Here is a 27,215-nt window from a genome sequence, read left to right as displayed (position 1 = left end):
AGAGCGAGTACGCGCCTGCTTCACAGTCAGTTGACAGCTGGAAGGCAGAGAAGCTTCGCGCATAACAAACTTTCGATTATGTTTTTAGTTTTTTGCTTTGAGGTTTTACGCGCCAAAAAGAGCAAGGTTTAGTTTGTAAATGCGAGCGGAGGGCATTCCCCTCCTCGAGTATCAAATTCTTGTATTAATTCGAGCAGGATCAGTCTTTGTGTAAACAGTCTATGTTTACAGGACGTAAGTGGAAGTAAGTGAAGTACTGTCACCGGTTCCTGATATAAGGTGAGTGTTTTAGCGGATGTAGATCGGTTTCGATGCAGACTTAAAAACGCTTGCTTGGCTCGGGTCTAACTAGGTTATTTTTATTTCTGCTTCTCGTATCAACACCATCTTATCAGAAGGGCAGCGATAGCAGCCAAGCGTGTTATGATGTAATAACTGTTGTTGAAGTCTCTGATAAATGTTTGAACGTGCTAAGAGTAGCCTAAGTTAGTTCTGTATAATTAAGCATAATTAAACAGTATCAAACGAGCAGTGCTACTGTGTGGATTTGTCAGTAACGTTAGCCTATGCACGAGGCCGTAGTTATATGATAGATGTAACTTCACTAACGTTAATACTTAAGTTACAACTGCAGCACGATTGCCAGTTTCAGATTAATGTTATGCATATTTTCTGTAAATATCGAATGACTTACGTTTCACTCAAAGTTTAACAGGTTATATTTTCTTTCTTCTTAGCCAACGAAAATATTTCCGAAACAAACCAATCTGTCAAGCTTTGGGTGTCACCAAGCAACGCACAGGCTAAATCCAGGACTGGTGCGGCGGTTAAGTGGAGTGGAGCGACCTTTCTAAGCACTTTATCATGACTGAATCCACCTCGGGTTTTCACCTGCACGAGAAACAGAACGATATACAAAGTACATAGAACGATTACGTAAAAACCCGCTGACGTTACTTTCTGCATGCAAAACCTCAAACTCCCATGATGTTACGTGAATTTTTGTGTTGGGAAACAATAGTTTAATGCAAAACGTGACCACGATCGAGTGTAAAATTAGTTCTACATCCTTAATATGATAATTAATTGTTTTGTTTGGCTGCAGTATGGTAAATATGACATAAATCCCACACCAATCTAATTAAAATAGATTGTTTTTTTATTATTATTATTTTTTTTAACGATAGGGTCATAATGACTGTCTAAATTAAAATATTGCTAAAGATTTATTTGCAGAACCAGATGTGAAAAGTATGGACCCTCTTACAAAGAAATGTAGGAGGAAATCCTAAATATAATGTTGCACAACACTATCCGGAGACCAGAGCACCCCGAGGAAACCCACACCAACACTGGGAGAACATGCAAATTCCACACAGAAATGCCAGCTGACCCAGCTGCGGCTCGAACCAGCGACCCAGCTGTGAGGCGATTGTGCTACTCACTGCACCAATTGCATACAGTTTACTAAAAAAAATATTTTTTTTGTCAGTGTAAAGGGTAATGCTGTCAAGACATCCACACACCATTATATCGGTAGATAGCAACGAGTAATTTTAAAATGTAAGTATTTTAAGTGAATACAAGACAATCAAGGGAATTAGGGCTGCATGATATTGGAAAAATCTGACATTGCGATATTTTATTTTTCTTGCAATATGAATACAATGGGCTAAATGCACAGCCAGTGTTTTTCAGCCAATGATGAACTTCCGGTGAAAGGTTTATGTGACTATTTTCAATTTCATAGGATTCCTTTTACAGCATCAATGTCGTAATGTAATTGCAATACATTCAGTTAACTAGACTTAAGCATCCATTTGTTTGTTAAAGTGTAAAAACTGACAAAAGACCATTTAAACGCAGACGCCATAGTTAGCAGCAGGCTAGTGCAAAAAATCCATTGAAAATACTGAGGTAAAATTAACTTCCATATATTAAAGACATGGTGTGGAAAAGTAGAATTTAATGCAGTGCTATTTGTTTGGTCTGATACCTCCTTTATATTGTATCTCAGCCAGGCAGTGAAGATCGCAATTTTTTTTTTAAAGAAATCAGAACTTAAACGTGGCAATTTTGTATGGGATGACAGTCTAACAGAAGTACTGGGGCTGGTGGACTGAATTTAAAAGTCTGTGTGCAAAAATAACCCATTGGCTTGAATAGCTCTATTGTGAATGAAATCATTCATTTAGATTGACTTGAATATTTTTGTAGCAGAGTGAATTAAACAAATTGCAGGCAAAATTAAGGGTTGATGGACAAAAACAAAGATAAAAGTGTAATAAGCAGTGGTTTATGCTTCTCTGGAGAGTCAAACAGTAGTCAGATATTCAGATACAGTAATAAAATAATTAAATGTTATGTGAAATAACACTGCACAATATTCATTGCATTATAAACATACAACCCAGCTTAACATTGCTGAGCCTGCAATGACTACTGCAATTACAAACATTGTGTTGTCAATGCTGAATCTGTGTATTGTGCAACCCTAAGGGGAATCATTGAGTTTTTCATTCAATTTTTTTTAAATACTTAAGATTTTGGCCTTCCAATATTTTATGAGTTTAAAATAAAACTTTTTATAAAATAAATAAAATAAAAATGTATTTTTACAGCATTTACATTTTTTTATTTAAAGGGCACCTATTTTACCCTTTTTTCAAGATTTAAGATAAGTTGTTTGTGTCTTCAAAATGTGTCTGTAAGGTTTTATCTCAAAACACCCATCAGATTTTTTATTATACATTTTAGAATATTGGATTTTCTACTCGGAACACACTGTAGCTGTTTTTATGGCCTGTCACTTTAATACTAGTTCTCCTCGTCCACCGTTCCCACATCTGTCAGAGTGTGCCTCAATCTCCGCCTCGCCTGCATCAGAGAAACAGCACAGTGACAGACGTGGAGGAAGCAGATCTCACGTAACGTTTGTGAGAAATATTCCAGTTAGAACTTTCCCAGTGATTATTTTATGTATTTGTTGTGGAGTTAATTCAAGCCTGTCTTGTTGATATGACTAGACGCGTTACTAAGGAGACATGTTAAAGGGCCATGAAACCCCCTCGTTTCAGCAGGGTGTTTTCACACCTCTACTTTGGAAAAAGTCAGAAAAGTGGGCGTGTCCAGCTCTGTTTAGGGGGGAGTGTCGGAGGAAGAAATGAGGCTTGGTGTGGGAGTGTCTATTTGGGCGCGCTGAATTTCAGAGTCAAAACACACAACCACAGCGGACAATGTGACTGTGTTTACATGGACATCTGTTGTCGAATTAATTGCCAAATTATTAAATGGTGGACTTTAACTGCAGTTTGGCTCTTTAATTCAGGGAATTCATTCATGTCCCTCCCGACAAACGAGATATTTGATTCGAGGAACTGCTCTAAGCGTGTATTTTTCATGCAATGTTTGATACCGCACGGCGAATGAGAGAAAAAAACCCTCAGCATTTCCCGGAAACTTAGGTAGCGTCAGAAAGCCGCGTGTGTTATTCCGGTCACAAAATCCAACACGAGGTTATAGTTTGGTTGTAACTGTTAGTGCTAACTTTTTTACACTGGTGCAATAGTTTGTTTGATACGAATAAAATACGAACTGAATAAACAAAGAGCACTGGTCGCTCACTTACCAAATCTGTAGAGACAGGACAATCCACAGCAACTAGAGCCGCGTCTTTATTTAGAGGAGACTACAAGCGAATCCAGATCTCAGCGTTTGCAGATGAGAACAGCTCTCAGGTAAACAATGTTCCTCCTTAGACACGTAAGTTATTGTTGTCGCGCGTCGCGTACACTGTTAATCCACACGTGAGTCTGCGCTCTCACAGAGAAAAAATGAAAACAAAACTTAACGGCAGCAAACAATAAAAGCAACACTTCACGCTTGTTTTGCCAACACAACGTGGCGTCTCTGCCGTCTACACTCTGACAGCAATGAATATTAATGAAGTTGCACAATAGAGCGCGCTGATTGGTTTGAAATAAGCCTTACTCATGCATTAATGCAACACACTGTAAGATGTAATAAGACACACTTTGGCACAGACGTCCAGTCTGCACGCTGGAATACAACGCTATTATGTCATGGCCGTGACGCAGCTTCAAAAATTCGTTTCAAACCGGAAGTACGAATTTGCTTGAAATAACGCAAAAACAACCAATTTACACTTTTTAGTGAAATATAGGTGTCCTAATAGTGTTTTTAGCAGTGTGGGACACATATACGACTGTCAACAGCTCAAAAAATGTGTTTTGTGACCCTTTAATACATAGCTGTCAATCGATTCGGTGGGGGGAAACCGCACTTATACTTCATGTTGCGGTGGGCTTAAAATGGGAGGGATTTGGATCCTATTTTAAAGTCAGGAAGTTCACCCCAATATGCTGGTGGACACACTATACCTACACACAGTTCTGTCCAAACATCTTCAGAAAGAGGATTTTCATCATAGGTACTTCTTAAATATTTTAATCTTTGCCAGTAATAGCTAGAAATTATGTATGGGAAAAAGGCTGGTTGTTATTGCAAAATAATCGTTGACAGGGTGACCAGGACCAGGACAGTGACAATACAGAACTGAACAGAATGTTCTGTCATCTGTCCCGAAACGCTGTCATACTGGCCCTGGGCCATTAAACGATCCCTATTGTTGAGCCTCAACTAATTAAACTATTAGTCAGCACTGTGAATCACACTGTTGTGCATTCTCATAGTGTGTACATGTGTGTGTGTGCCTCTGACTCCTTCCAAGTAAGCTAATAAACTACAATCATTGTCACTGTATGTACTTCATCTGATGAAAGAATTTCCCATCAGCCTTGGTCAGCAATCACCACCCTGCCATGCATCTTAATGATTCACAGTTTTCCTCGTAGTCACGAACACCTTCCAGACTGCTCATAGACTGACTGGCTCTTTATCAGGGCACTGATGATGTGTCATGGTGCACTTATCAATGAGATGTTTTGTCCTCTTGCTGACCTAAGCTGTATAACTGTGACATAGTGGAACTTCGCTCTCTCCCCTCCCGCTCTCTCTCTCTCTCTGGAAATCTCCAGAGTAATACTAAGCACTTTTATTTGTTAAAGGGACAATCCACCCCAAATGGAACTGGCATTGTGTATCTTGGGTCTGCATGATTAATTGCTATTAAACCAAAATCAGGATTTAAAAGGGTGCGATTTTGTTTAATAAATTGTATTTTTTTTTATCGCAAAAGATCTGATTATTTTAGAGCGATATCAAATATGGAAACAAGCATATCGTTTTCGAAAGTTCTGACAGTTTCTAAGCACATTATGCTGAACAATGTGAAAAATGTAACACAATCTAAATGTAAAGGTTTTATGTATTTTATATATTTTATAATGCATACAAAAAATGCTGTATAAATGTAAGGAATTATTAATTATTATTATTGTAATACTCATCCTTGATCTTCAGTCCAATAATTCACTTACCTTCACAGCACATCACCTAACACATAAACAAACAAAAAAAAAAATCACTTTGGTGGCCTTCATGTTTAATTCAAGTAAAATCAGACGAATAAATCTTCTTTGAGTACTAAAACTTGCAGTGTCAACATAGGATAAACAGATAAAAGCACATTTCTTTGTATGTAATCAAAGCAGCACTGAAACGAAGCATCAAAAAGCTTTGGCCATGTTATGCAAGCTCATCTTAATCAGAGTAGCTCCTCACACTGAATTAGCACTTAGCCATTATATGGAAAGTGCTTACGTAAAGACTTCTCAAATATACCAACTGTTGTGTTCCACAGACACAGCATGCGGGTTTCGAATGACATGAGGGTAGGCAAATAATGACTATTGCATTAATTGCATCGTCTTCCACTAGTTAACAAGGACAGAAGTTCACTTGGCAGAACCAACTAGAAGAATTGTAGAGCTTTTCACTTTCTGTTCTGTCGTTTTCTTTTAATGGCCTGACACTCAGTGTGTTAATGGTTAATCCCACTTGAGCCATGGTGCTAATGTGCACTGCACAGCATGTTAAAATGTTCTTTTAAGTCCAGCTTAGCATGTGGAAGCATGACACAATGGGCCTTTATGAGCGATGGACTGAAGGAGCTTTCTTAGTTCCAAAAAAAAACATTGCTGGCAGGGCTGTCTTGTGATAAACTATGCTTTAAGTCAAATATGTGTGTCTTTAACGCTGTGTTGTGCAATAAAGGCAACAGAGTTGATCTGCGTTACATAACACATGAAGAAAAAAAATCAGCTTCTGATGAACAACAACATCAAGACTAATCGACAACAGAGACTTTAGCCTTCGCTCGAAAATCATGTTAGTGCGCACAAAGGTCTTTTTATAGTCCAGCTGTGCCACAAGCATGGTTTTGGAAGTATTATGAATACAGGAAATCACGTTTTGTCTGTAAATAAGGGAGTGGTGCTTTTTTTTGTAGTCTACTTGACATCCGTGAAGGAATAAGGAAGTGAAACATGATTCAGTCAAGTCTTTGCCACTGTCAGCATAAATCGTAATTAAAGACAGTTTCTTGTGCACACTGTAGGGGTTGTTTACAGTTTTAACCCAAAAAATGACCAGTCTGTCAGATGAAGAAGAGCCCGAGATTCAAATAAATAAAATAAAGTTTACTGAAGATAGTTTGCAGTTTCATCAGCAGAAGCCAGCTTCAACACTCGCAATGAGTTCCTAGGCCGATCTGACTTACAGTACAACAATGCAGCAATTATACTCTTTACACAAGTCCGGAAAAGATGGGATCCAGACAAACAGTTTTCATTGGTTAAAATAAAAATAGACAATTCTAAATGTGTGCATCAATAAAGGATTGGATCTAACTCCAGATATGGATGGCGGCATGGTTCTTGGGTCAGTCCGATCCTAAACTATTAATGCCCCATTCACACGGAGCGTCAGCTTCAACGCTTCCAATTCACTTTGAATGGGTGACGTCATGCGTTGCCGAACTGCATTGTGGATCCGTTGGCGCCGGTTCAGAAGCGCTGCTCGCTGCAAAAGTTGAGACTTGCTCAACTTTTCAAGTCTTGACAGAAGCGTCAGCCAATCAGATCGCTGTAAATACAGCTCAGGCCTATCGCTGACTAATTTCATTGGCTGACACTGCTATGACGAATGCATCAGCCCCAACTTCAGATACGCCCTCTGTCAAGCGTTGACGCTGAAGCCCCGTGTGAATGGGGCGTTAAGAGCTGATCTCGGACCTGTAAAAAGTTGAACCATGGAGGCATACATAGACGCAAGAGACAATCTGTTATGGAAACTTATTGTTGTTTCTTGTACTTTTAGCTGATTTATCAAACTAGTTCAAACCTGGTTTAATCAACATTCAGTTACTATATCCTCACTAAACACAAAGTCTATCTAGCATAAAGGAATTACTTTTAAAAAGAATTAACAACAAAAATAGTTAAATTACTGTAACAAGTACCGATTTTCATGCTTCAAGGTTTATATAACTTTAACATTGCATAGAGCACATTTTCCCCTTAAGTACGATACTTAAGTGGAGCTTTTTCCTTTCGCAAAAGAATAAATGAAGGATATTAATCCCTTAAACAAGTCTGTTATAACCATTTAGTGTGGACACGTCACGGTCTGAAGCAGGTTTACAAAAAATAATAGATTAAACAGATAAAAAAATTGTAAGACAAATGACTGACAATGCAATTTGTAAACATTGCAAATGATGTAGGAATTATTCAACATCCGTCAATGAAGAAAAAGTTTGGACTGCATTTTTGATGCATAAGTAAACTAACACTTATGATAGGTTCATGTGATCGGCCAGGGGTGTGTTTCCGAAAACCATTGTTAGCTAACTATTGTTGCAAGTTCCGTAGTTAAAAAAACATAGTTTGTTGATTTGGCGTTTCCCAAATCCATCGTTCCAACAAATATTCGCAAACTGCGTCGCAAACTTATATGCTTTCAACTACACCTTTGCTGTAGTTGGAAGCATAGTTCCTGGCTGTGTTTTATTACCTGTTATCCCCCCTATGCCCTATTCGTTTAGAATATTCTAACATTTAAACTTTAATGATTTAAAAAAAGCATTAAAGTCATCACTCCTAAGTGTTATTTGCCTTCAAAGTATTTTTACAGTTCTTTTTTAAAGATCTTCATATTGACGATTGTGTTCCCTTCGCAGTGCACTTTGAAAACATTTATGATATTTTGAGCACAGTCATGGCTCAAGACGAAAAGCTATAGGTGACCTATAATTTAAAAGCGGAATTTAGATTGTTACGTCTCCAAAGCTTGTGAAAACAAATATATATAGCATACGTTAATGCTTTTAATTTATAGTAGGTTATTTATTAAGTATCTGTACTGTATATGGGACGAAGCAGTGGCACAGTAGGCAGTGCTGTCGCCTCACAGCAAGAAGGTCGCTGGTTCGTGCCTCGGCTCAGTTGGTGTTTCTGTGTGGAGTTTGCATGTTCTCCCTGCGTTCGCGTGGGTTTCGTCTGGGTGCTCCGGTTTCCCCCACAGTTCAAAGACATGCGGTACAGGTGAATTGGGTAGGCTAAATTGTCCGGAGTGTATGAGTGTGAATGTGTGTGTGGACGTTTCCCAGTGATGGGTTGCAGCTGGAAGGGCATCCGCTGCGTAAAAATTTGCTGGAAAAGCTGGCGGTTCATTCCGCTGTGGCGACCCCGGATTAATAAAAGGACTAAGTCGACAATAAAATGAATGAATGTACTGTATATGACATAGGCCTGTTGGTTAAAACATTTCTGCAGTGGTTTGCATGTCAATTGTAAAAGTAGACTTAAAAAATAATAATAATAAATAAACAAATACATAATATCTATACATTATTATTATTTTTATTATTATTATTATTTTAAATTTCTTAATAAATAGCCAACTGTAAATTAGGCCTACAACCATTAACGATTTATATGATTTATATGAGATTAGAATACGTGTTAGCTTAGTGATTTTATATGGATTATTCTCAATAATATTTGTAAAGGAAACATATAGGTGTTTAAAATTTACATATTAATTAATATGGAAAACAAGTGCATGTTTTTACAAAACTAATATTGGATTTTTTTAAGTGCGTATGTTTGTAAAACAATAATTTGCATAAAAAACCATGGGTTTTTTCTTTAAAGAAGTTGTGACTCCAACCCGTTTACAGCGTCATTATGGGCGATTTTGTTAAAGCTAACGTAGTTCAAGCAATGGATGTGCAACAGAGAAACTACAGGTTTTGGGAAACACTCATCACTACATCATTCTTTTCCCAAACGATGCATTGTACTATGATAGATCATGCGCGAGTTACGTCATTGTTTGGGAAACGCACCCCAAATAAGCTAGTTCTGATCAAGTCATAAAATGTGTTTATTGGCTGATAGCGATGTCCGGCCGATCGATCCGAGCATCCCTAGTTGTTGTAAGTTATTTTGTTAGATAAGCTTCAGATTTGGCTTTAATACTGATTAATCTAATGTATATGCGCAAATATAATATTTTAACGCATCCTATAGAAAATATTAATTTAAATGAAAGATTTGGGGCGACGCAGTGGCGCAGTAGGTAGTGCTGTTACCTCACAGCAAGAAGGTCGCTGGTTCGAGCCTCGGCTGGGTCAGTTGGCATTTCTGTGTGGAGTTTGCATGATCTCCCTGCGTTTGGGTGGCTGTCTTCCGGGTGCTCCAGTTTCTCCTCAGTCCAAAGTATAGGTGAATTGGCTAGGCTAAATTGTCCATAGTGTATGAGTGTAAATGAGTGTGTATGGATGTTGCCCAGAGATGCGTTGCAGCTGGGACTAAGCCGAAAAGAAAATGAATGAATGAAAGATATGGGAGGGGTATACTTATATTTATATATGGCTCTATAAAACATTTTGGCTATATTTAATTATGCATTTAATAAACAATGAAAGCACTGGTGGGATTAACTCAACATTTCTTAATGTAGTATCTCTGTTTTTTTTTTCTTAGGGTGAAAAGAGCACATCCTTCTCAGAGGATAATAACCTTTTGGAAGAAAAGAATATTGCATTTTTATTGCATGCGCTTACAATAATTTGTAAGACAACTTCACTTTTACAATCTCAAGAGGATAAAATTGGATCTGTAATTGATGAAAAGTAGCTTTCGTTTGATTTAAAGGAAGCAACGCTTTAATATCCTTTTACACTGTGGATATTTCAACAATGCCAACCTGGCTGGAGACAGAATCTTGTTATAGTGGACTTCTAACCAGACAGAAGAAACATGGCTCTCTGTCCTTAAACGATAATCAGTTGTGCCTGTATTTCTTCATGGCACGTGGATGGGTATAGACATTGTTCTGCTGCATTTGCCATTCATTTTCTACTCATAACAATTGACAATCAAGCTCTTGGAGAATGATATGTCCAAGAAAGAAGAGGCCCATCAAAGATGAGGATTTCTCCGCCATCGTGGTCCCCTCCATGAGGGGTCACGGTTACTTGGATTACACGGTTGAAAGTCATCCGTCTAAAGCTCTGCAGAACATGGACGAGCTGCGTCATCATGAAATGCTGTGTGATCTGGTTCTGCATGTCACATACAAGGACAAGATAGTGGATTTTAAGGTAAGTCAATTTTTAAGTGCAGCGAGTTTTGTTAAAATGTTCAAAGCTGCCATTTGAGCAAAGGTCAGATCTCAACACAGATTCAATGGAGAGGCTCTCCATAGTTTCACACATTTCTGGAGACTATTTGGGATTTACTGGACATGACAGTTCATTTTCCATGCCATCTACAGTTCTCGGTTATGTGCGCAGCAGCTCAATCATTTATAAGACTGTGACGTTAACTTGCGAGTAGGCACGGCCTCATAATTATTTATATAAGACTGACAGCTTTTGGAATATTTCATTTCAAATATTTATAAGGTGACAGCTTTGTGGTTTACTGAAATGTGGACTAGGCCTTGTTTAAGTTTTTGCATTGTTTCTCATGCAATATTTATTTAGTTAAAAATACACAGCAATATTGTCTTATATACAATTCAATTCATGTTTATTTATATAGCGCTTTTACAATGTAGATTGTGTCAAAGCAGCTTAACATAGTTCTATAAAAGTCCAGTATTTACAGTATATTGCAATAGTATATAGAGTTAAAGTCAGAATTATTAGCCCCTTTGATATATTAGCCCCCCTGTTAATTTTTGTCCTGCTGAAATGTCCACTCTGGTTTCATCTACGTCATCCTGATAATGTAGATAATGGACTGAAGCAGCTGATATTAATTTACCATAACGAAAGGCAGAGGGTTGTTAAATAATTACTGAGAGATTTTAGCTGCTGTCTGGGCGTTCACTGTCATTACACCTCCCTCTCTTTATGTGTTCAATACTTTCGCCCTGCATTATTTTATTATGCATAAATTTATTTGTAAACAAATTAGTTTTGTTTTCTTTGCATTTATGGACTTCTTTGGTTGTTACCAACATCCAGAAAAGGTTTCAAGTCAACGGCCTTTAGAATTATGTTTTTTTTGAGAAAAATGGTGACGTGTTCAATACTTATTTTCCCTACTGTAAATCTAAACAATAGCAATAATAGTAATACAACCAAAAACATTTTAACTAATCAATAATGTAAAATAAGACAATCTAAATAGTTCAGCATGTTATACCTATTTTATTACGGTATGTCCCTGGCACTGCAAATTACAGAGCACAAAGATAAATAGTCCTCATTACAAGTGCAGAATGATGTTAGTACATGTTACAGCATTTAATTGTAATTACCAGGACACTTTCATGATTTAGTTTCAGGTGTGTTTCTGCCTGTTTCTTTTTCTTTTCTTTTTTTAACCACAAGTGTTTACAATTCCCAGGTGCATAAGCTGGTTCTGGCCGCCTCCAGTCCTTACTTCAAAGCCATGTTCACCAGCAACTTCAAGGAGTGCCACGCGTCGGAAGTCACCCTTCGAGACGTTTGTCCTCAAGTCATCAGCCGTCTCATTGACTTTGCCTACACCTCGCGCATCACAGTTGGCGAGACCTGCGTTCTTCACGTCCTCTTGACCGCCATGCGCTACCAAATGGAAGAAGTGGCCAAAGCCTGCTGCGATTTCCTCATGAAGAACCTGGAGCCATCCAATGTCATCGGCATCTCGAGATTCGCTGAGGAGATCGGCTGCACTGACCTACACCTTCGCACCAGAGAGTATATCAACACTCACTTCAATGAGGTTTGTGCCCTGGGGACCAAAGTGTTCACTAAAGTGTCAGTTAGCGGCGATCGATAGTTGCCACCTGCTGTGCTCTCTTAAGTAACTGTACTGCGCCATTGACCTGTAACAGTCAGTCAACGAATGAATGAAGGCTATAGAGAACAGAGCTAATTGATTTGTCAATGGAACAGATCTGGTCTCGCAGATGGATATCGATTCGTATAAATTATCCAGCTGTCAAATAGATCAAGGTTTAAAGGAATCGATGGCACAAAACTCCTAATTTTATCATCAGTTGTTCAGCCTCATGCCACTCAACCTATTTTTGCAGTTTGGTAGCTCAAAGAGATGTTATGCAGAATGTGCACGCTGCTCTGATTTGTTATACAAAAGTGGATAGTGATTTAACTGTAAAAAAAAAGGGGCTTAAAAGGTAAATGTTAGAGATGCTCTGATTGATTGGCTGGAGATCGATATCGGCCGATAATCACATTTAATGACTCGATCGGTACTCGCTCATCTGGCCGATCTTATGAACCGTTGGCAAATGTTTGTTTATGTGTTTACAAGCTGAGGAAGATGCACGTGCGCAACTGTGTTATACGTACAGCAGCTACTGCATGTATTTAGGCCTTTCGACTTCTAAGAACTGAAAGTTCAGTGTTTTTCACAATATTGCAGATTTACTAAAACCTGGCTGGAAATATTAAATAAAGTAAAAAACTTTAAAATTATATTTTTGAAATGGATATTTAATAATATAACTTCTTGTAAGGCGACGCAGTGGCACAGTAGGTAGTGCTGTTGCCTCACAGCAAGAAGGTCGCTGGGTCGAGAGCCTCGGCTCAGTTGGCATTTCTGTGTGGAGTTTGAGTGTTCTCCCTGCGTTCACATGGGTTTCCTCCAGGTGCTCCGGTTTCCCCCACAGTCCGAAGACATGCAGTACAGGTGAATTGGGTAGGCTAAATTTTCAGTAGTGTATGAGTGTGTGTGAATGAGTGTGTATGGATGTTTCCTATAGATGGGTTGCAGCTGGAAGGGCATCCGCTGCGTAAAAATGTGCTGGATAAGTTGGCGATTCATTCCGCTGTGGCGACCTCAGATTAATAAAGGGACTAAGCCAGGGATGGGCAAACTTGATCCTCGAGGGCCGGTGTCCCTGCAGAGTTTTGTTCCAACACTAGTCAAACACACCTGAACATGCTAATCAGTGTCTTTAAGATCACAAGAATTCTATAAGAAAGTGTGTTTGATTAGGGTTGGAGCTTAACCGTGCAGGTTGATGTAAAAGGGATAGAAATGAAATTTCTGTCATTATTTACTCACCTTGCCCATTTGCCAAAACCCGTTTGAGTTTTCTGTTGAACACAAAGGAAGACATGTTGAAATTGTTGGAAAGCAGCAGCCATTGACCTCAATAGTACATATTATTCCTAATATGGATGGCAGTGGCTGCTGGATTTCAATACTCATTAGAATATCAGCTTTTGTTTTTAACAGATACAAAAAAATAAATGGTAAGAAAATGTAATTGTTTTTAACTATGTCCTAGCTAAATATCTTCCATGTATGTGTTTCACAGGTAACCAAAGAAGAAGAGTTCTTCAGCTTGTCCCATTGCCAGCTGCTTGAGCTGATCAGTCAGGACAGTCTGAAGGTGCTCTGCGAGAGCGAGGTCTACAAGGCCTGCATAGACTGGGTACGCTGGGACGCAGAGAGCCGTGCGCAGTACTTCCATGCCCTCCTCAATGCCGTCCACATCTACGCCCTTCCACCCACTTTCCTCAAAAGACAACTGCAGTCCTGCCCCATCCTCAGCAAGGCCAACTCCTGCAAAGACTTCCTATCAAAGATCTTCCATGAAATGGCTCTCCGAAAACCCCTGCCGCCAACACCTCATCGTGGGACGCAGCTCATTTACATAGCGGGAGGTTACAAGCAACACTCTCTGGACACCTTGGAGGCCTTCGACCCGCACAAGAACGTCTGGCTCAAACTAGGTAGCATGATGTCTCCTTGTAGCGGGCTTGGGGCGTGTGTTTTGTTCGGGCTTCTTTATACAGTCGGCGGACGCAATCTCTCCCTGCAGAACAACACAGAGTCTGGATCTTTGTCCTGCTACAACCCCATGACTAACCAGTGGACCCAGCTGGCTCCGCTCAACACACCCAGAAACCGAGTGGGCGTCGGGGTCATTGATGGGAGCATTTATGCTGTTGGGGGTTCACATGCCTCTACGCATCACAACAGCGTCGAGAGGTGAGGCTGAGACAGGAGAAAACAGATCCAAAAAGATTTTGTGTTGGGTTTTTTCCCCTCAAGTTCAATTTTATGCACATGTAGATTAAAACAAGTGTCGGGTAAGTTACTTCAAACATGTAATGTATTACTAATTACATAATTCAAATTGTATTATAACTACCTTCTAATTACATTTCGAATTGCATCATAAGTAATTTAATTACTTGACTTAAAACTGCATAAATTCTTATAAATCTCAAAGTATACAGAATACAAATTAAATTAACGGGATTCTTTAAATGAGGGCCACGCAGTGGCAATGTAGGTGGTGCTGTCGCCTCACAGCAAGAAGGTCGCTGGTTCAAACCTCGGCTGGGTCAGTTGATGTTTTTGTGTGGAGTTTGCATGTTCTCCCTTTGTGTGCGCGTGGGTTTCCTCCGGGCGCTCCGTTTTCCCTTAACAGTCCAAAGACATGTGGTATAGGTGAATTGGGAAAGCTAAATTGTCCATAGTGTATAAGTGTGATTTCCTAGTAATTTCCTACTAATTTCATGGTTTCTTAAGCATGTGTTTTCGTTCAACAAATCTAACTTTAGTTGAAAAATCTAGTTATTCTACAAATATATTTGTATAACAAAAATGTATTTTAACCATTCCTCTGCATCTGAACTGATTTATACAGAACTGCTGATTTTATGCACATGTAACGTTTGCAGCACTGGACGTGCATCATTATTTTCTGTACATTCGATCATTCATATTTTTCCCATAATCAAGCAGCCCTATATTATGTTACAAAAATACCACAATAAAACATTGTTAAAACATTAAAACAGGTCTTTTGCCTCTTCAGGGGCACTGAATAAATGTATAATTCATCTTGAATTCTATAGACTATTTTGAGAGATGTAAACAAAAACATTGGTCCCAACGTATTTCCTGTTTTACATTTTTAATTTCTATAGCTTCTGAGAATCCAAAAAGCCACATATTGATAAATAATGTTACGATAGCTGTTTTAACATTAAGTTATGATTGAATTGCCTCTTGTTACAGTTATGAAATAGCTTAATAACAAGAAATATTCATGGACCAATGACATCACCACATAGAAATGGTCTATAATGCAGTTATTATTATAGCTTGTTTTTTTTTTTTTAAATAAGATTCCTCATACATAGTACTATTCATTCATTCATTCATTCATTTTCTTGCCTGCTTGTTTTCTTGTCGGCTTGTCGACCCCTTTATTAATCCGGGGTCGCCACAGCGGAATGAACCGCCAACTTATCCAGCAAGTTTTTGCGCAGCAGATGCCCTTCCAGCCGCAGCCCATCTCTGGGAAACATTCACACACACACACTCATACACTACGGACAATTTAGCCTACCCAATTCACCTGTACCGCATGTCTTTGGACTGTGGGGGAAACCGGAGCACCCGGAGGAAACCCACGCGAACGCAGGGAGAACATGCAAACTCCACACAGAAACGCCAACTGAGCTGAGGCTCGAACCAGCGACCCAGCGACCTTCTTGCTGTGAGGCGAACGTGCTACCCACTGCGTTGCAACATAGTACTATATAAGCTTTTATTAATTCAAAATAAGGAGAAAATAAAGGCTGTTGAAAATCACATTAGAAAATGTTGAGGCGTTCATATTAATCTCATGTGGATCGTTAGAGTTAGTGTTTCGTACCGATTGGCTGTTTTTCACAAGGATATTACATTGGATTTACATAAGAAGGAGGAATGAATGGTGTTTGAGGCTCACTGTATATAATTTCCACTAAATTGAACTTTTATTATTCAGCTATGCCTAGGTATATACAGATTTTTATTATATGGCACATTTAAGTTACATTTACAACACTGATTTTATATTGCCCTGAAAGGCTATTAAATGCAAGCTTTCACATGCTTGTCCTGTACACATTACAGCAGCACTGAGAGGTGAGGTCAAGGCAGAGGCAGGAAGAAAACAACTCGAAAAAGGTTTTGTGCTGTCGAGGGTTTTGGGGTTTTCCCCATTGTATTGCATTTCCTTTCTATTATAAGTATGTTAGTGGAATCAAAATATTAGCACAGTGAAGAGTGACATATCAATAGTTGGTTGACCGAGTTCGTATTACATTGCACACCTGTGCAACACTCACACTGAACGCACAGATAAAAAATGAATTATTAGGAGAAAGGTCATGCTACATGCTACATTTCCAAAACTTTGTCATTTGCAGACTGTGTTTTGATTTAGACCGTCCATTGTTTTTGTAGAGATTCACTCTTTTCAGAGCACAGCCATCAATCCTGACTAACAAGCTTCAGGCAAATCTGTTTCATAACATACATTCCTCGGCGTAGAGTCAGGTTTGGCCTTTCAGGAGAAACACATTTCTTCATAAAGAGTGTGATAATTATGAATATTTTGTATTTATTATATTAGTTCGTAAGCATGGCGACTGATCTGGTAGGAAGAAACTTGCATGGACTGTTTTCATTGAGCCTAAACACGAAAAAGGGTCAGGTTGTTGTTTGTCAAGTACTGCATGATATATGAGATAGGAAGTGCTCCATTGTCTATTGTGAGAACTGCTGTAGGTGGTTGCTCGTTTTTGCTTGAAAGGGATATTGTCAAGTCATTTGTATGAGGAAGTGTCTACTCTGAACTAACTATAGTAAAACTGTTGCTAAAAAGGATAAATGCTTGACTTCGCTTTAACTATCTTTAATTAGTCTTATTTATAAAGCAGTAAAGTTTGTAAACTACACTGCTACCAGTTACAAAAAGGGGAGATTATGTCTTTTCTTTCAAAGTGTTGTGCAGAATGCACAATTATATTGAATTAAATGAATAAATAAATTAAAACTAAATAGAAAAGTAAGATATTGGACCTTAAATTACACTACAAAATACACACACACACACACACAAATTTAAAAAAAGAGGCCAGTAAAAGTTAGTTTCTCACGATTTACAATTAAAAGGTGTGTTAGAGGAATGTCTGACTCTTGTTTTATACTGTAAAAAGTGATTAGTTGATGTTACGATCACCAGCGATCTAATCCTTGCAGATCGCTGGAGAACTACACATCTGTCACTAAACTGGACTAAAAAAATACCATCATGAACCTCACACACACCAGTTCCTGATTCCCCTGATTACACACACACACAGCTGGTTACTCATCATGGACTGATTACCTGGACTTTATATTCACCTCTCACACACACATTGCTGAGTCTTGTTAGTCTGCAACACCACAAAGCGTTTCCTTGTCTAAGTTTTTCCGTGTTTGATCCTTGCCTTGTTTTGCTGTTGATATTGATTCTTTGCCGCCTGTACTGACTATTCATCTGTGACTTTGACTACCCTTCTAGATTACCCCAATAATACTGTTTGCACCCATATGACCATTGCCTGCCTGACCCTTCCCCATTTATTAAAATGCACGTGGATCCTCAAATCTGTTGTCAACATACCAATGTTACAATTGACTTTATAAAAAAAAAAATCTAAACTAGTTGCCTTAAAGTAATTAAGTAAATAAACTATGCACATAATTATATTAAGTCAACTTAAAATGTTTCAAGAAACTTATTTTCTTAAGGAAAGTCAACTTGACGCTTTTAAGGCAACAGGTTTCTTTACTTTTTAAAGTAAATTTAAATTAAAGTTCGCTTTTTACAGTGAATTCTGTAAACTATATTACCATTTCTTGTCAGTGATAAGATACAACAATATTTTTTTCAAATTTTTTATTGGAACTCTTATTTTTAACATCCTTGCTGATTAAAAGGGGTAATTTTTAATTAAAATCCTAGACCTCAAAATTTTAAACAGTAGCTTGTGTGCATAAATGTAAGGAATTATTATTAATATTATTAATGGCTCTGTCAGAATATACCATTAACCTCATTAAGTCTTTCTTTTACTTCTTATTTTTGCTTTGCATCTCATTTGTTACTGAGTTTGTTGTTTACTTAGAATCTTAAGTTGATATTCATAACAGAGTCATGTGAATCCTATTGTGGATCATTTATATCTGAGTGAGCAGCGCAAATTGGAAAGTTAATCTGTTCAGGAATGCAGTGAAAGAAAAAAAGCGTGTGTGTGTGTTCTCTTTAGGAACTGGAGCTTGACATGAATTCAAACAATGAATGTGGATAGATGGTCTGCCGTTTCAAAGATGTGTGAAATTCAAGACTCAGTATGTGCTGGCAGACAGAAACTCTTGGTTCGGTAACAGCAGCCTTCTTCACAACCTTTTAAATGAGGATTTTGCATTGTTGGCAGGTTAAATGCATCCTCTTCTAGCTGAAGGCTGTTTTTTTTTTAGATTGTGACATTCTGTTGGTCATATAACAGCTCGTGGGAATTACTTACAGCTATGATTGGTATTTGGCCCTGGATATCATTGTTAGAAACAAGGAAATCGAGTTCTTGAAGCGATGACATGAAATGCTGACAGCAGCACAGTTGAACAGTCAGATTAAAATATTCTTTGTTTACTTCCTCGTTGTTTCATGTGGAAAGCTGTATCTATTAATAATAACTGGTTTGTGTTTCCTGCTTTTTTTTTTTTTTTTTTTTTTACAGGTATGACCCAGAAACAAACCGCTGGACGTTTGTGGCCCCTATGTCAGTGGCGCGACTGGGGGCCGGTGTGGCGGCATGTGGAGGTTGCCTGTATGTGGTAGGAGGGTTTGACGGGGACAACCGGTGGAACACAGTGGAGCGATACCAACCAGACACCAACACCTGGCAGCATGTGGCACCTATGAACACAGTGCGCAGCGGGCTGGGTAAATAAAACGCACCATTTGTCAGATTAATGAATTGGAACGGTTTTCTTTTACTTGGCATGTTAACCGCAGTCATGCACTGGACTTGAATTGTGGATTGTATAAGAGTGACTAAAGCGAACAATATGAAAATAACAATTGACCACATCATAATTCATCAAGTGGCATTATTGCATGTTTCTGTCTGCAGCAGCAAAACATTAGTTGAGTTATAAATCTCAAGCCAACATACTGTTGTTTGATCTAGCTAATGTTTATAATCCAGCTATCCAATACTTTTGATTCATCTAATACTTCTGATCCATCCATCAACAATTCATTACTTCTGATCTATTCATCCATCCGATACTTCTAATCCATCCATCCATCCATCCAAACTTTCTACTTCAGCCATCCATCCATCCATCCATCCATCCATCCATCTAATACTTCTAATCCATGTAATTCTTTTAATTCATCCATTTATCCAGCCATCCACCCATCCATCTATACATCTATTCAATTCTATTTTTTTATCCATTATTGCTTACATTCATCCATCTAATACTTCTAATCCATCTTTTCATCCATCCATCAAGTACTTTTAATTATCTATTCATCCATTAAATAATTTTTTATATTCATCAAATACTTTTAATTCATCAATCCATTCACCAAATACTTCTACTTATCTATGCATCCATTCAGTACTTCTAAGTCACGGTAACATGCTAGATTGATTGTCAGGCCCCTGTGGCCTGTCAGCCCCTACATCCATCCAATACTTCTAATCCATTCATCTATCAAATACTTCGAATTATAAATGAAATACTTCTAATCCATCAATCCGTCCACCAAATACTTCTAATTATCATTCACCATTCAGTACTTTGAGTCCATCCATCCATCCATCCATCCATCCATCCATCCATCTATCCATCTATCTATTCCTTCAATGATTATAATTATCCATCTTCTACTCCATCCATCGATTTATCTAGTACTTGTAATTTATCCATCCATCCATCCATTCATCCATCTAGTACTTGTAATTCATCCATTCATCTAGTAGTTGCAATTCATTCATCCATCCATTCATCAAATACTTTTAATTGTATATTAAATTATTAATATCCATTCATTTATCCATCCATCTATCCAATACTTCTAATTCATCAACCCATCCACCAAATACTTCTAATAATCCATCCACCATTCAGTACTTCTAATCCATCAATTCTTACTTTCATCCATCCATCCATCCATCTAATACTTTTAATCCATCAATCCATCCACCAAATACTTCTTACTATCCATCCATACATCAATCCATCCATCCAATACTTCTAATCCATCCATCCAATACTTTTAATCCATCAATCTATCCACTAAATACTTCTAATTATCCATCTACTATTCAGTAATTCTAATCCATCAATCCTTACATTCATACATCCATTCATCCATCCATCCATCCATCCATCCATTCAATCCTTCTAATCCATCCATCCATTCATCAAATACTTCTAATTATGTATTAAATGATTCTTAATATTCATACATCCATGCATCCAATAATTCTATTCAATCAATCGATCAATCAATCCACAAAAAATTCTAATTTTCCATCCATTCCTTCAGTACTTTTAATCCATCCATCCCTCCCTCCATCCATCCATCCAACGCTTGTAGTTATCTTCCATCTTAACCAATATTTTTTACTACATCTATCCATCTATCTGGTACTTGTCATTTATCTATCCATAAAGTACTTCTAATCCATCGATCCATCCATCCTCCATGCAGCCATCCATCTAGTACTTGTAATCTATTGTTCCATTAATCTATTGTTCCATCCATCCTTCCATCTATCCAACCATCCATCTAGTACTTGTAATTCTTCCATTCTTTCATTCATTCATCTATATATCCATGTAGTACTTGTAATCCATCCTTTCATCCATCCAATCTTTTTTTTTAAATCCGTCTATTGAATATATGACTCTACAGTCTTCAAAACAAACCCTTAAAAACTGCTTCAAACTTTGTCAGTATTTTAATGCCTACTTGACACTAGATCAATTCATATTGCTCCTACCTAATGATCTGAATCATTTGTGTTAGACAAGGGACACATAACACATGTAAAGCAGAACCAGGATTGAAAATCATCCTTGTCTAGACTTTGTTTTAAACCACTAAAGATTAATCACACTTTGTAGCTTAGATTAAAAGTGTGCGCATAAACTATCTATAACCTCTCTAAGTAAATAAATAATGCAACGTTTTGTTCATAAGTTAAAAAATAAAACACGTAAACCTGTTTAAAAAAAAAAACATGAAGGTGACTGGGCTTCAAGAAACACTTCTAGGAATTCATACTTCCGTACATTCCAGAGCTGCTTTACCCTGCAGCTATACAGAACACAATTGCAGACAGAGTTGGACGGTCACTTAATAATTCATAACAGAAAAGTTGAAAACTTACAAAACCTGTGCAGTTAACATATAGACACGCATGATTTGGCAGTTGAGCAATCCAGCTCAAAAGAGTATTGAGTATTGAGAATTCTGTTCCAAATAAATGTTTCAAACCAGCACGTTTTTGTTTTTACAATAAAAAAGGTAAAGTTTTAAAGAATGTTCATGCTGCTTTCTCCACCCAGTGAACAATGATGAGAACTAGAGTGGGATAAACTAGATAGAGAGAGAAAAAAGTATCACACATAATTGTATATTAAAAGTTTTAAAGCCATATAACAACTTTATGTTCTTTATACAATTTAAACACTACTTCAGAATTCTTGACAGACTTGGTCTTCATTCACTTTCACTGTACATTAAGGAAGCTAAACTGTATCTTTCTTAGTTCAATAGCACATGTTAAACATTATCTTTTGCCCAATGACCAAAGTGCTTTCAATCAAACAGGTTAAACAATATAAAAATAAAAATCACTGAAACATTTACACACAACCATAAACATTTAAAACTCTGCATAGGTGTCAAAATATGCTTGACTACACAGACTTTACTGCCAGTTTCATGTGTATATACTGTACTATGTGCCTGTTCGAGTCCATACATAAACTGTCATAAATGTAACTCATGTAGTTATCTTATATAATCCAGTACATTCTTAGATAAGTATATACAGTGAGGAAAATAAGTATTCAACACGTCACCATTTTACCCGGAAAACATATTTCTAAAGGTGCCGTTGACTTGAAATATATTCTCCGGATGTAGAAAACTATATATGCAAAGAAAACAAAATCAATTAGTTTACAATTTAAGTTATGTGTTATAAAGTGAATTGACGCAGGGGAAAAGTATTGAACACATGAAGAAAGGGAGGTGTAGAATAACAGTAAATGCCCAGACAGCAGCTGAAATTTCTCAGTAGTTCCTCAGCAACCCTCTGCCTTTCGTTATGGTAAATAATATCAGCTGCTTCAGTTCAATATCTACATTTTAAAGATGATGTAGATGAAACCAGAGTGGACATTTCAGCAAGACAATGATCCAAAACACAGCCAAAGAAACTGCATTCAGAGAAAGAAAATCAAGCTTTAGAATGGCCCAGCCAATCACCTGTGCCGAATCCAATAGAGAATACAAATTAAAGATCAGATCTGAGTGACGAGACCCACAGAACCATCAAGATTTTTACATTCTGTTGAAGTCTGTGAAAAATATCACACCTGAGGAATGCATGCAACTTCAGTCTCTATATGAGAGGCGTCTTTAAGCTGCCATCACCAAAAAGAGCCTTTTATATAAAGTATTAAATAGGTTTCAGTAGTTCAGCGCTTTCTTTGTGTGTCATTTCATTGTTTTTACACAGAACGTATTTTTTCTTTATTTTCATATTTGTATTGTTAGGGTTTTTACCAAAGTCTGGTTCAATTCCATATCAACAGCTCCTTTAGAGATATTATTCCCAGGAAATAACATGACGTGTTCAATACTTATTTTTTCCAGCTGTATATACATACTGTAAAATAGAGTGTAACCATTTGTTTATTAATGAAACGGTCTTTTGTTCTGTTCGTAGGGGTGGTGTGTATGGATAACTACCTCTATGCAGTTGGAGGCTATGATGGACAAACCCAACTCAAAACCATGGAGAGATATAACATCACTCGAGATGTGTGGGAACCCATGGCTTCGATGAACCACTGCCGCAGTGCACATGGAGTCTCAGTCTACCAGTGCAAGATTTTTGTGTTAGGTGAGCTGGATGGGTAAAAGAGAAAACATAAACTGATAAAACATATCTGTCTTTTTCCACACGCGACGACTGCATTTCAAACTACGGGTTGCACTTCCAATTTGGAGAACTTCCATTATAAAGAATGTAAACAAATTATATTAATAATAAGGTTGCGTTAAAAAATAATCCATATACAGAATGAAAAATGGAGTAAGAGGTACAGTTATGAACGAAATTATTAGCCCTCCTATTTTCAAATACTGTGATGTTTAACAGAGCAAGGACATTTTTCATATTATTTTCTATTATTATCCTAAATTCCTTAAATAGGGGACACAGTGGCTCAGTGATTAGAACTGTTACCTCTCAGCAAGAAAGTTGCTGGTTCAAGTCCTGGCTGGGCCAGTTGGCATTTCTTTGTGGAGTTTGCATGTTCTCCCCATGTTTGCGTGGGTTTCCTCTGGGTGCTTCGGTTTCCCCTACAAGTCCAAAGACATAGGTGATATAGGTGAATTGAATAAACTAAATTGATCATTGTGTATGAATGTGTGTGAATGCGAGAGTGTATGGGTGTTTTCCAGTACTGGGCGTCCGCTGTGTAAAACATATGCCAGAATAGTTAACGGTTCATTCCACTGTGGCGACCTCTGATAAATGAGAGGTTTTTATTGTCGAGGTCTTTGTTGTTGCATGTTGCGCTTTAAAATGTGCCACAAATCCTCTATTGGAGACAGGTTGGGACTGCAGACAGGCCCGTCAAGTACCTGTATCTTCTTCCTCCGCAGCCAGGGCTTTGTAATGTGTACAGAATGTGTTTTTTCATTCTCTTGTTGATAAATCACCTAACCAAAGGAAAATGAATGAATAGATGGCTTGAATATATATTTTGTCAAAAAATGATGCTGTCAATATAATTAGCCCCTTTAAGATTTTTTTCACCCCCAATTGGCTACCTGTCATTTTTTATCATTTTTACCAAATTGTCAGCCTTATGCACTATTTTGTATAAGCAGTCTACTCTTAAAGTACTTAAAGTTTGTAATTTAGACAAGAAAAAGCTTAATTGGCTTTAATACAAAATACAAGTTTATAACAAAATGATGAGTCTTATTTCTCTGGGCCTCGAAACAAAAGTTAATTGAACCATGTGTACCAATATTGTGGTGGTGGCAACCGGCCTTGCATACTTTACAGGGCCCTGTGCACCTTGTGTAGTGCGAGTATAGTGCAGATCGGTACTGCACACACACAAAACTGAAAAATTAAGTTACATTTATGTGCAAATTTAATTTTAATAGTTAGGTTTCAATAAAATATAAAAAATCAAGTAAGCTTCAATCCCAGCTCAGACCAGCTTGGGTGCAGTAGGACCGGTGGGTTACTTGTGGGGGCTCGTCTGGGAGTGAGGTTTAGGGGGTGAGTGTAATCGAGGCCAGCTAGCGAAGTGCTATGCAGGTAAAACTTCACTCCTCTGACCTCAAAAGGTGCTGTAGCGACAGACGCGAGAGGCCATGGTTTTTAGCCCTCTGAAAAGAGCAACCGACTCCGATGCACAGAATCGCTAGTTCGATCCCAGGTCAGACCTGGTTGGGTGCAGTTGGACTGGTGGTTTACATTGTTATCTGTCATTAAACAATTTTTTTTCTGCTTAATATTTTAACATGTCATATCACAACCATATCTGTGGCCAAGTCCCTTTTTGACTTGTGTTCCTCCATATAACTTTTTGTATTCCCATAGCACAGTAATATTCAACACATTATCCATAATACAGCAGCAACAAGTATTTCTATGGTTATTTGCTGGTTATTTCTGCTGAGAATGATTTGATAATTCTAATAAGCTGCCATTTAAAATGGAATGAATGAATTGTGAGGAGAATACCGCCACAAGAATAAAGAAACACTTATTGTTTACATTTAATGTTAGACAATCCCACAACTCACGCAAAGCATCATGGGGCGCAGAAATAAAAGGTTGCACTGGATAAAAAGCATCCCATGAAACATAACAAATTTTTTATATTCGTCCATTCCAGGTGGATTTAACCAAGGTGGTTTCCTGTCCAGTGTGGAGTGCTACTGTCCCGCCAGTAATGTATGGACGCTTGTAACAGATATGCCCGTGGGACGCAGTGGAATGGGTGTAGCCGTGACCATGGAACCGTGTCCTGGTATCCTGCCAGAGGAGGAGGAAGAAGTGGACGAGGAGATGTGACATTTCATCGTGTGCCATTTTAAAGACAGCACATACTGCAATTCCCTTCAAACTTGATTGTGCATGCACGAGATGCCAATGAGGACAAATGTATGTAATTTCAGATTGATTTTAAAGTTTATTTGGATCAATCCTCCCTCAGCTACAAAGTGTGTGCGATTTAGAGAGAGCAACATGGCTAATCACTGGACTAATGAAGTGGTGATCACTGTAGCAGGACTTTAAATGAATATCCTGTGACTGACGCACAGACACACGCACAATTGTTTTGTCGAACTTCTGAATGTGTAATTTTGTGAGCTTGTTATAAATACTTTTCACATCTGTAAATGCACTGTTTAATGTGCACACCTGATAAAACACTCAAATCGCATGAACGTTTGATTTGACTTTTCTTTCAATTGTCAGTTTAGGATTTGCTTTTTGTCAGGGAGTACTGGGTCTTTGTTGTCGCATTTTGCGCTTTAAAATGTGCCACACATTCTCTGTTGGAGCCAGGTCGGGACTGCAGACAGGCCAGTCAGGTACCTGTATCCTCTTACTCAGCAGCCAGGACTTTGAAATGTGTGCAGAGTGTGGTTTTGCATTCTCTTGTTGAAATATTGCATGGGCATCTTTGGAAAAGATGTGTTCTTGAAGGCAACATATTGTGCTCCAGAATCTCTATGTACTTTTCAGCATTAATTGTGCCATCACAGAAGTGCAAGTTACCTTTGCCAAGGGGACTAACACAACCCCATACCATCACAGACATTGGCTTTTGGACTTGTTGCTGGTAACAGTCTGAATTATTCTTTTCTTCTTTGGTTTGGAGCACATAGCGTCCATTCCTCCCAAAAAATACCTGAAATACTGATTCATCTGACCACAGAACAAGTTTACACTCACTGTGCGATGGTCCAAGGATAAACGTTGATCCCTGCTGGGACGGATTGGAGGACAGAAATCTGAATCCATTACCGGATCCCTCCGAGCCCAGAAAAATCGACTGTGCTTCTGGACACTGTTAACATAGGGCTTCCTTTCGGCTCAGTACAGTTTTCACTGGCATTTGTGGATGTAACTACGTATTGTGGTACTTGTCAAAGGTTTGCCAATGTAGCCCTGAGATCATGTGGTGATATCACTTACAGATGAATGAGTATTCTTGATGCAGTGCCGCCTGATGGATCTGAGATCACGGTTGTTCAGCATCGGCTTGCACCCTTGTCCTTTACGCACTGTAAGTCCTCCAGATTCATTGGATCTTTTAATTATGTTAAGCACTGTGAGGTGAAATATCCAAATGTCTTCCTATCTTTCTTTGAGGAACTTTGCTTTAAAACATTTCAATAATTTTCTCAGCTATTTCTTTGCAAACTGGCGATCCTCAGTCCATCTTTGCTCCTAAAGGACTAGACCTTTCTTGGATGATGCTTTTGTACCAAATCATAATTACAATCACCTGGTGACGTCACCTGTTTCAAATCACGCCATTTTTAACCAATTTACCTGATTACTAGCCCTAAACTGCTCCTGTCCCAACTTTTTTTTTTTTTGGAAGGTGTTGAAGGTCTGATTGACAGTAAAGGAT

At 38.1% G+C, this 27,215-nt stretch overlaps 1 protein-coding gene across 5 annotated transcripts; it reads left to right on the top strand.

Annotated features, from left to right (window-relative positions):
• keap1a (kelch-like ECH-associated protein 1a) lies at positions 1–26,015 on the top strand. Of its 5 annotated transcripts, XM_087238797.1 has the most exons (8): positions 23–279; positions 738–919; positions 9,972–10,591; positions 11,847–12,203; positions 13,768–14,444; positions 19,025–19,230; positions 23,267–23,443; positions 25,464–26,015. In XM_087238797.1, exons 3-8 carry the CDS (start codon positions 10,382–10,384, stop codon positions 25,640–25,642), a joined length of 1,806 nt encoding a protein of 601 aa, XP_087094923.1. In that variant the 5' UTR covers positions 23–279; positions 738–919; positions 9,972–10,381; the 3' UTR covers positions 25,643–26,015.
• Positions 26,016–27,215: the final 1,200 nt, after the last annotated feature.

Source organism: Danio rerio, chromosome 2 (genome assembly GCF_052040795.2).
Source record: "Danio rerio strain M-AB ecotype USA chromosome 2, GRCz13ab, whole genome shotgun sequence".
NCBI lineage: Eukaryota > Metazoa > Chordata > Actinopteri > Cypriniformes > Danionidae > Danio > Danio rerio.
Note: the sequence above shows the minus strand (reverse complement) of the source record. Positions and strands in the feature narration are given on the sequence as shown.

What these genes read in the sequence shown, in the direction of transcription:
- keap1a (XM_087238797.1), top strand. Translation starts at nt 10,382, where the DNA reads ATGATATGTCCAAGAAAGAAGAGGCCCATCAAAGATGAGGATTTCTCC. An exon ending in TCAACACTCACTTCAATGAG is followed by an intron (nt 12,204 to 13,767) that starts GTTTGTGCCCTG and finishes TGTGTTTCACAG; the next exon opens with GTAACCAAAGAAGAAGAGTT. An exon ending in CACAGTGCGCAGCGGGCTGG is followed by an intron (nt 19,231 to 23,266) that starts GTAAATAAAACG and finishes TTCTGTTCGTAG; the next exon opens with GGGTGGTGTGTATGGATAAC.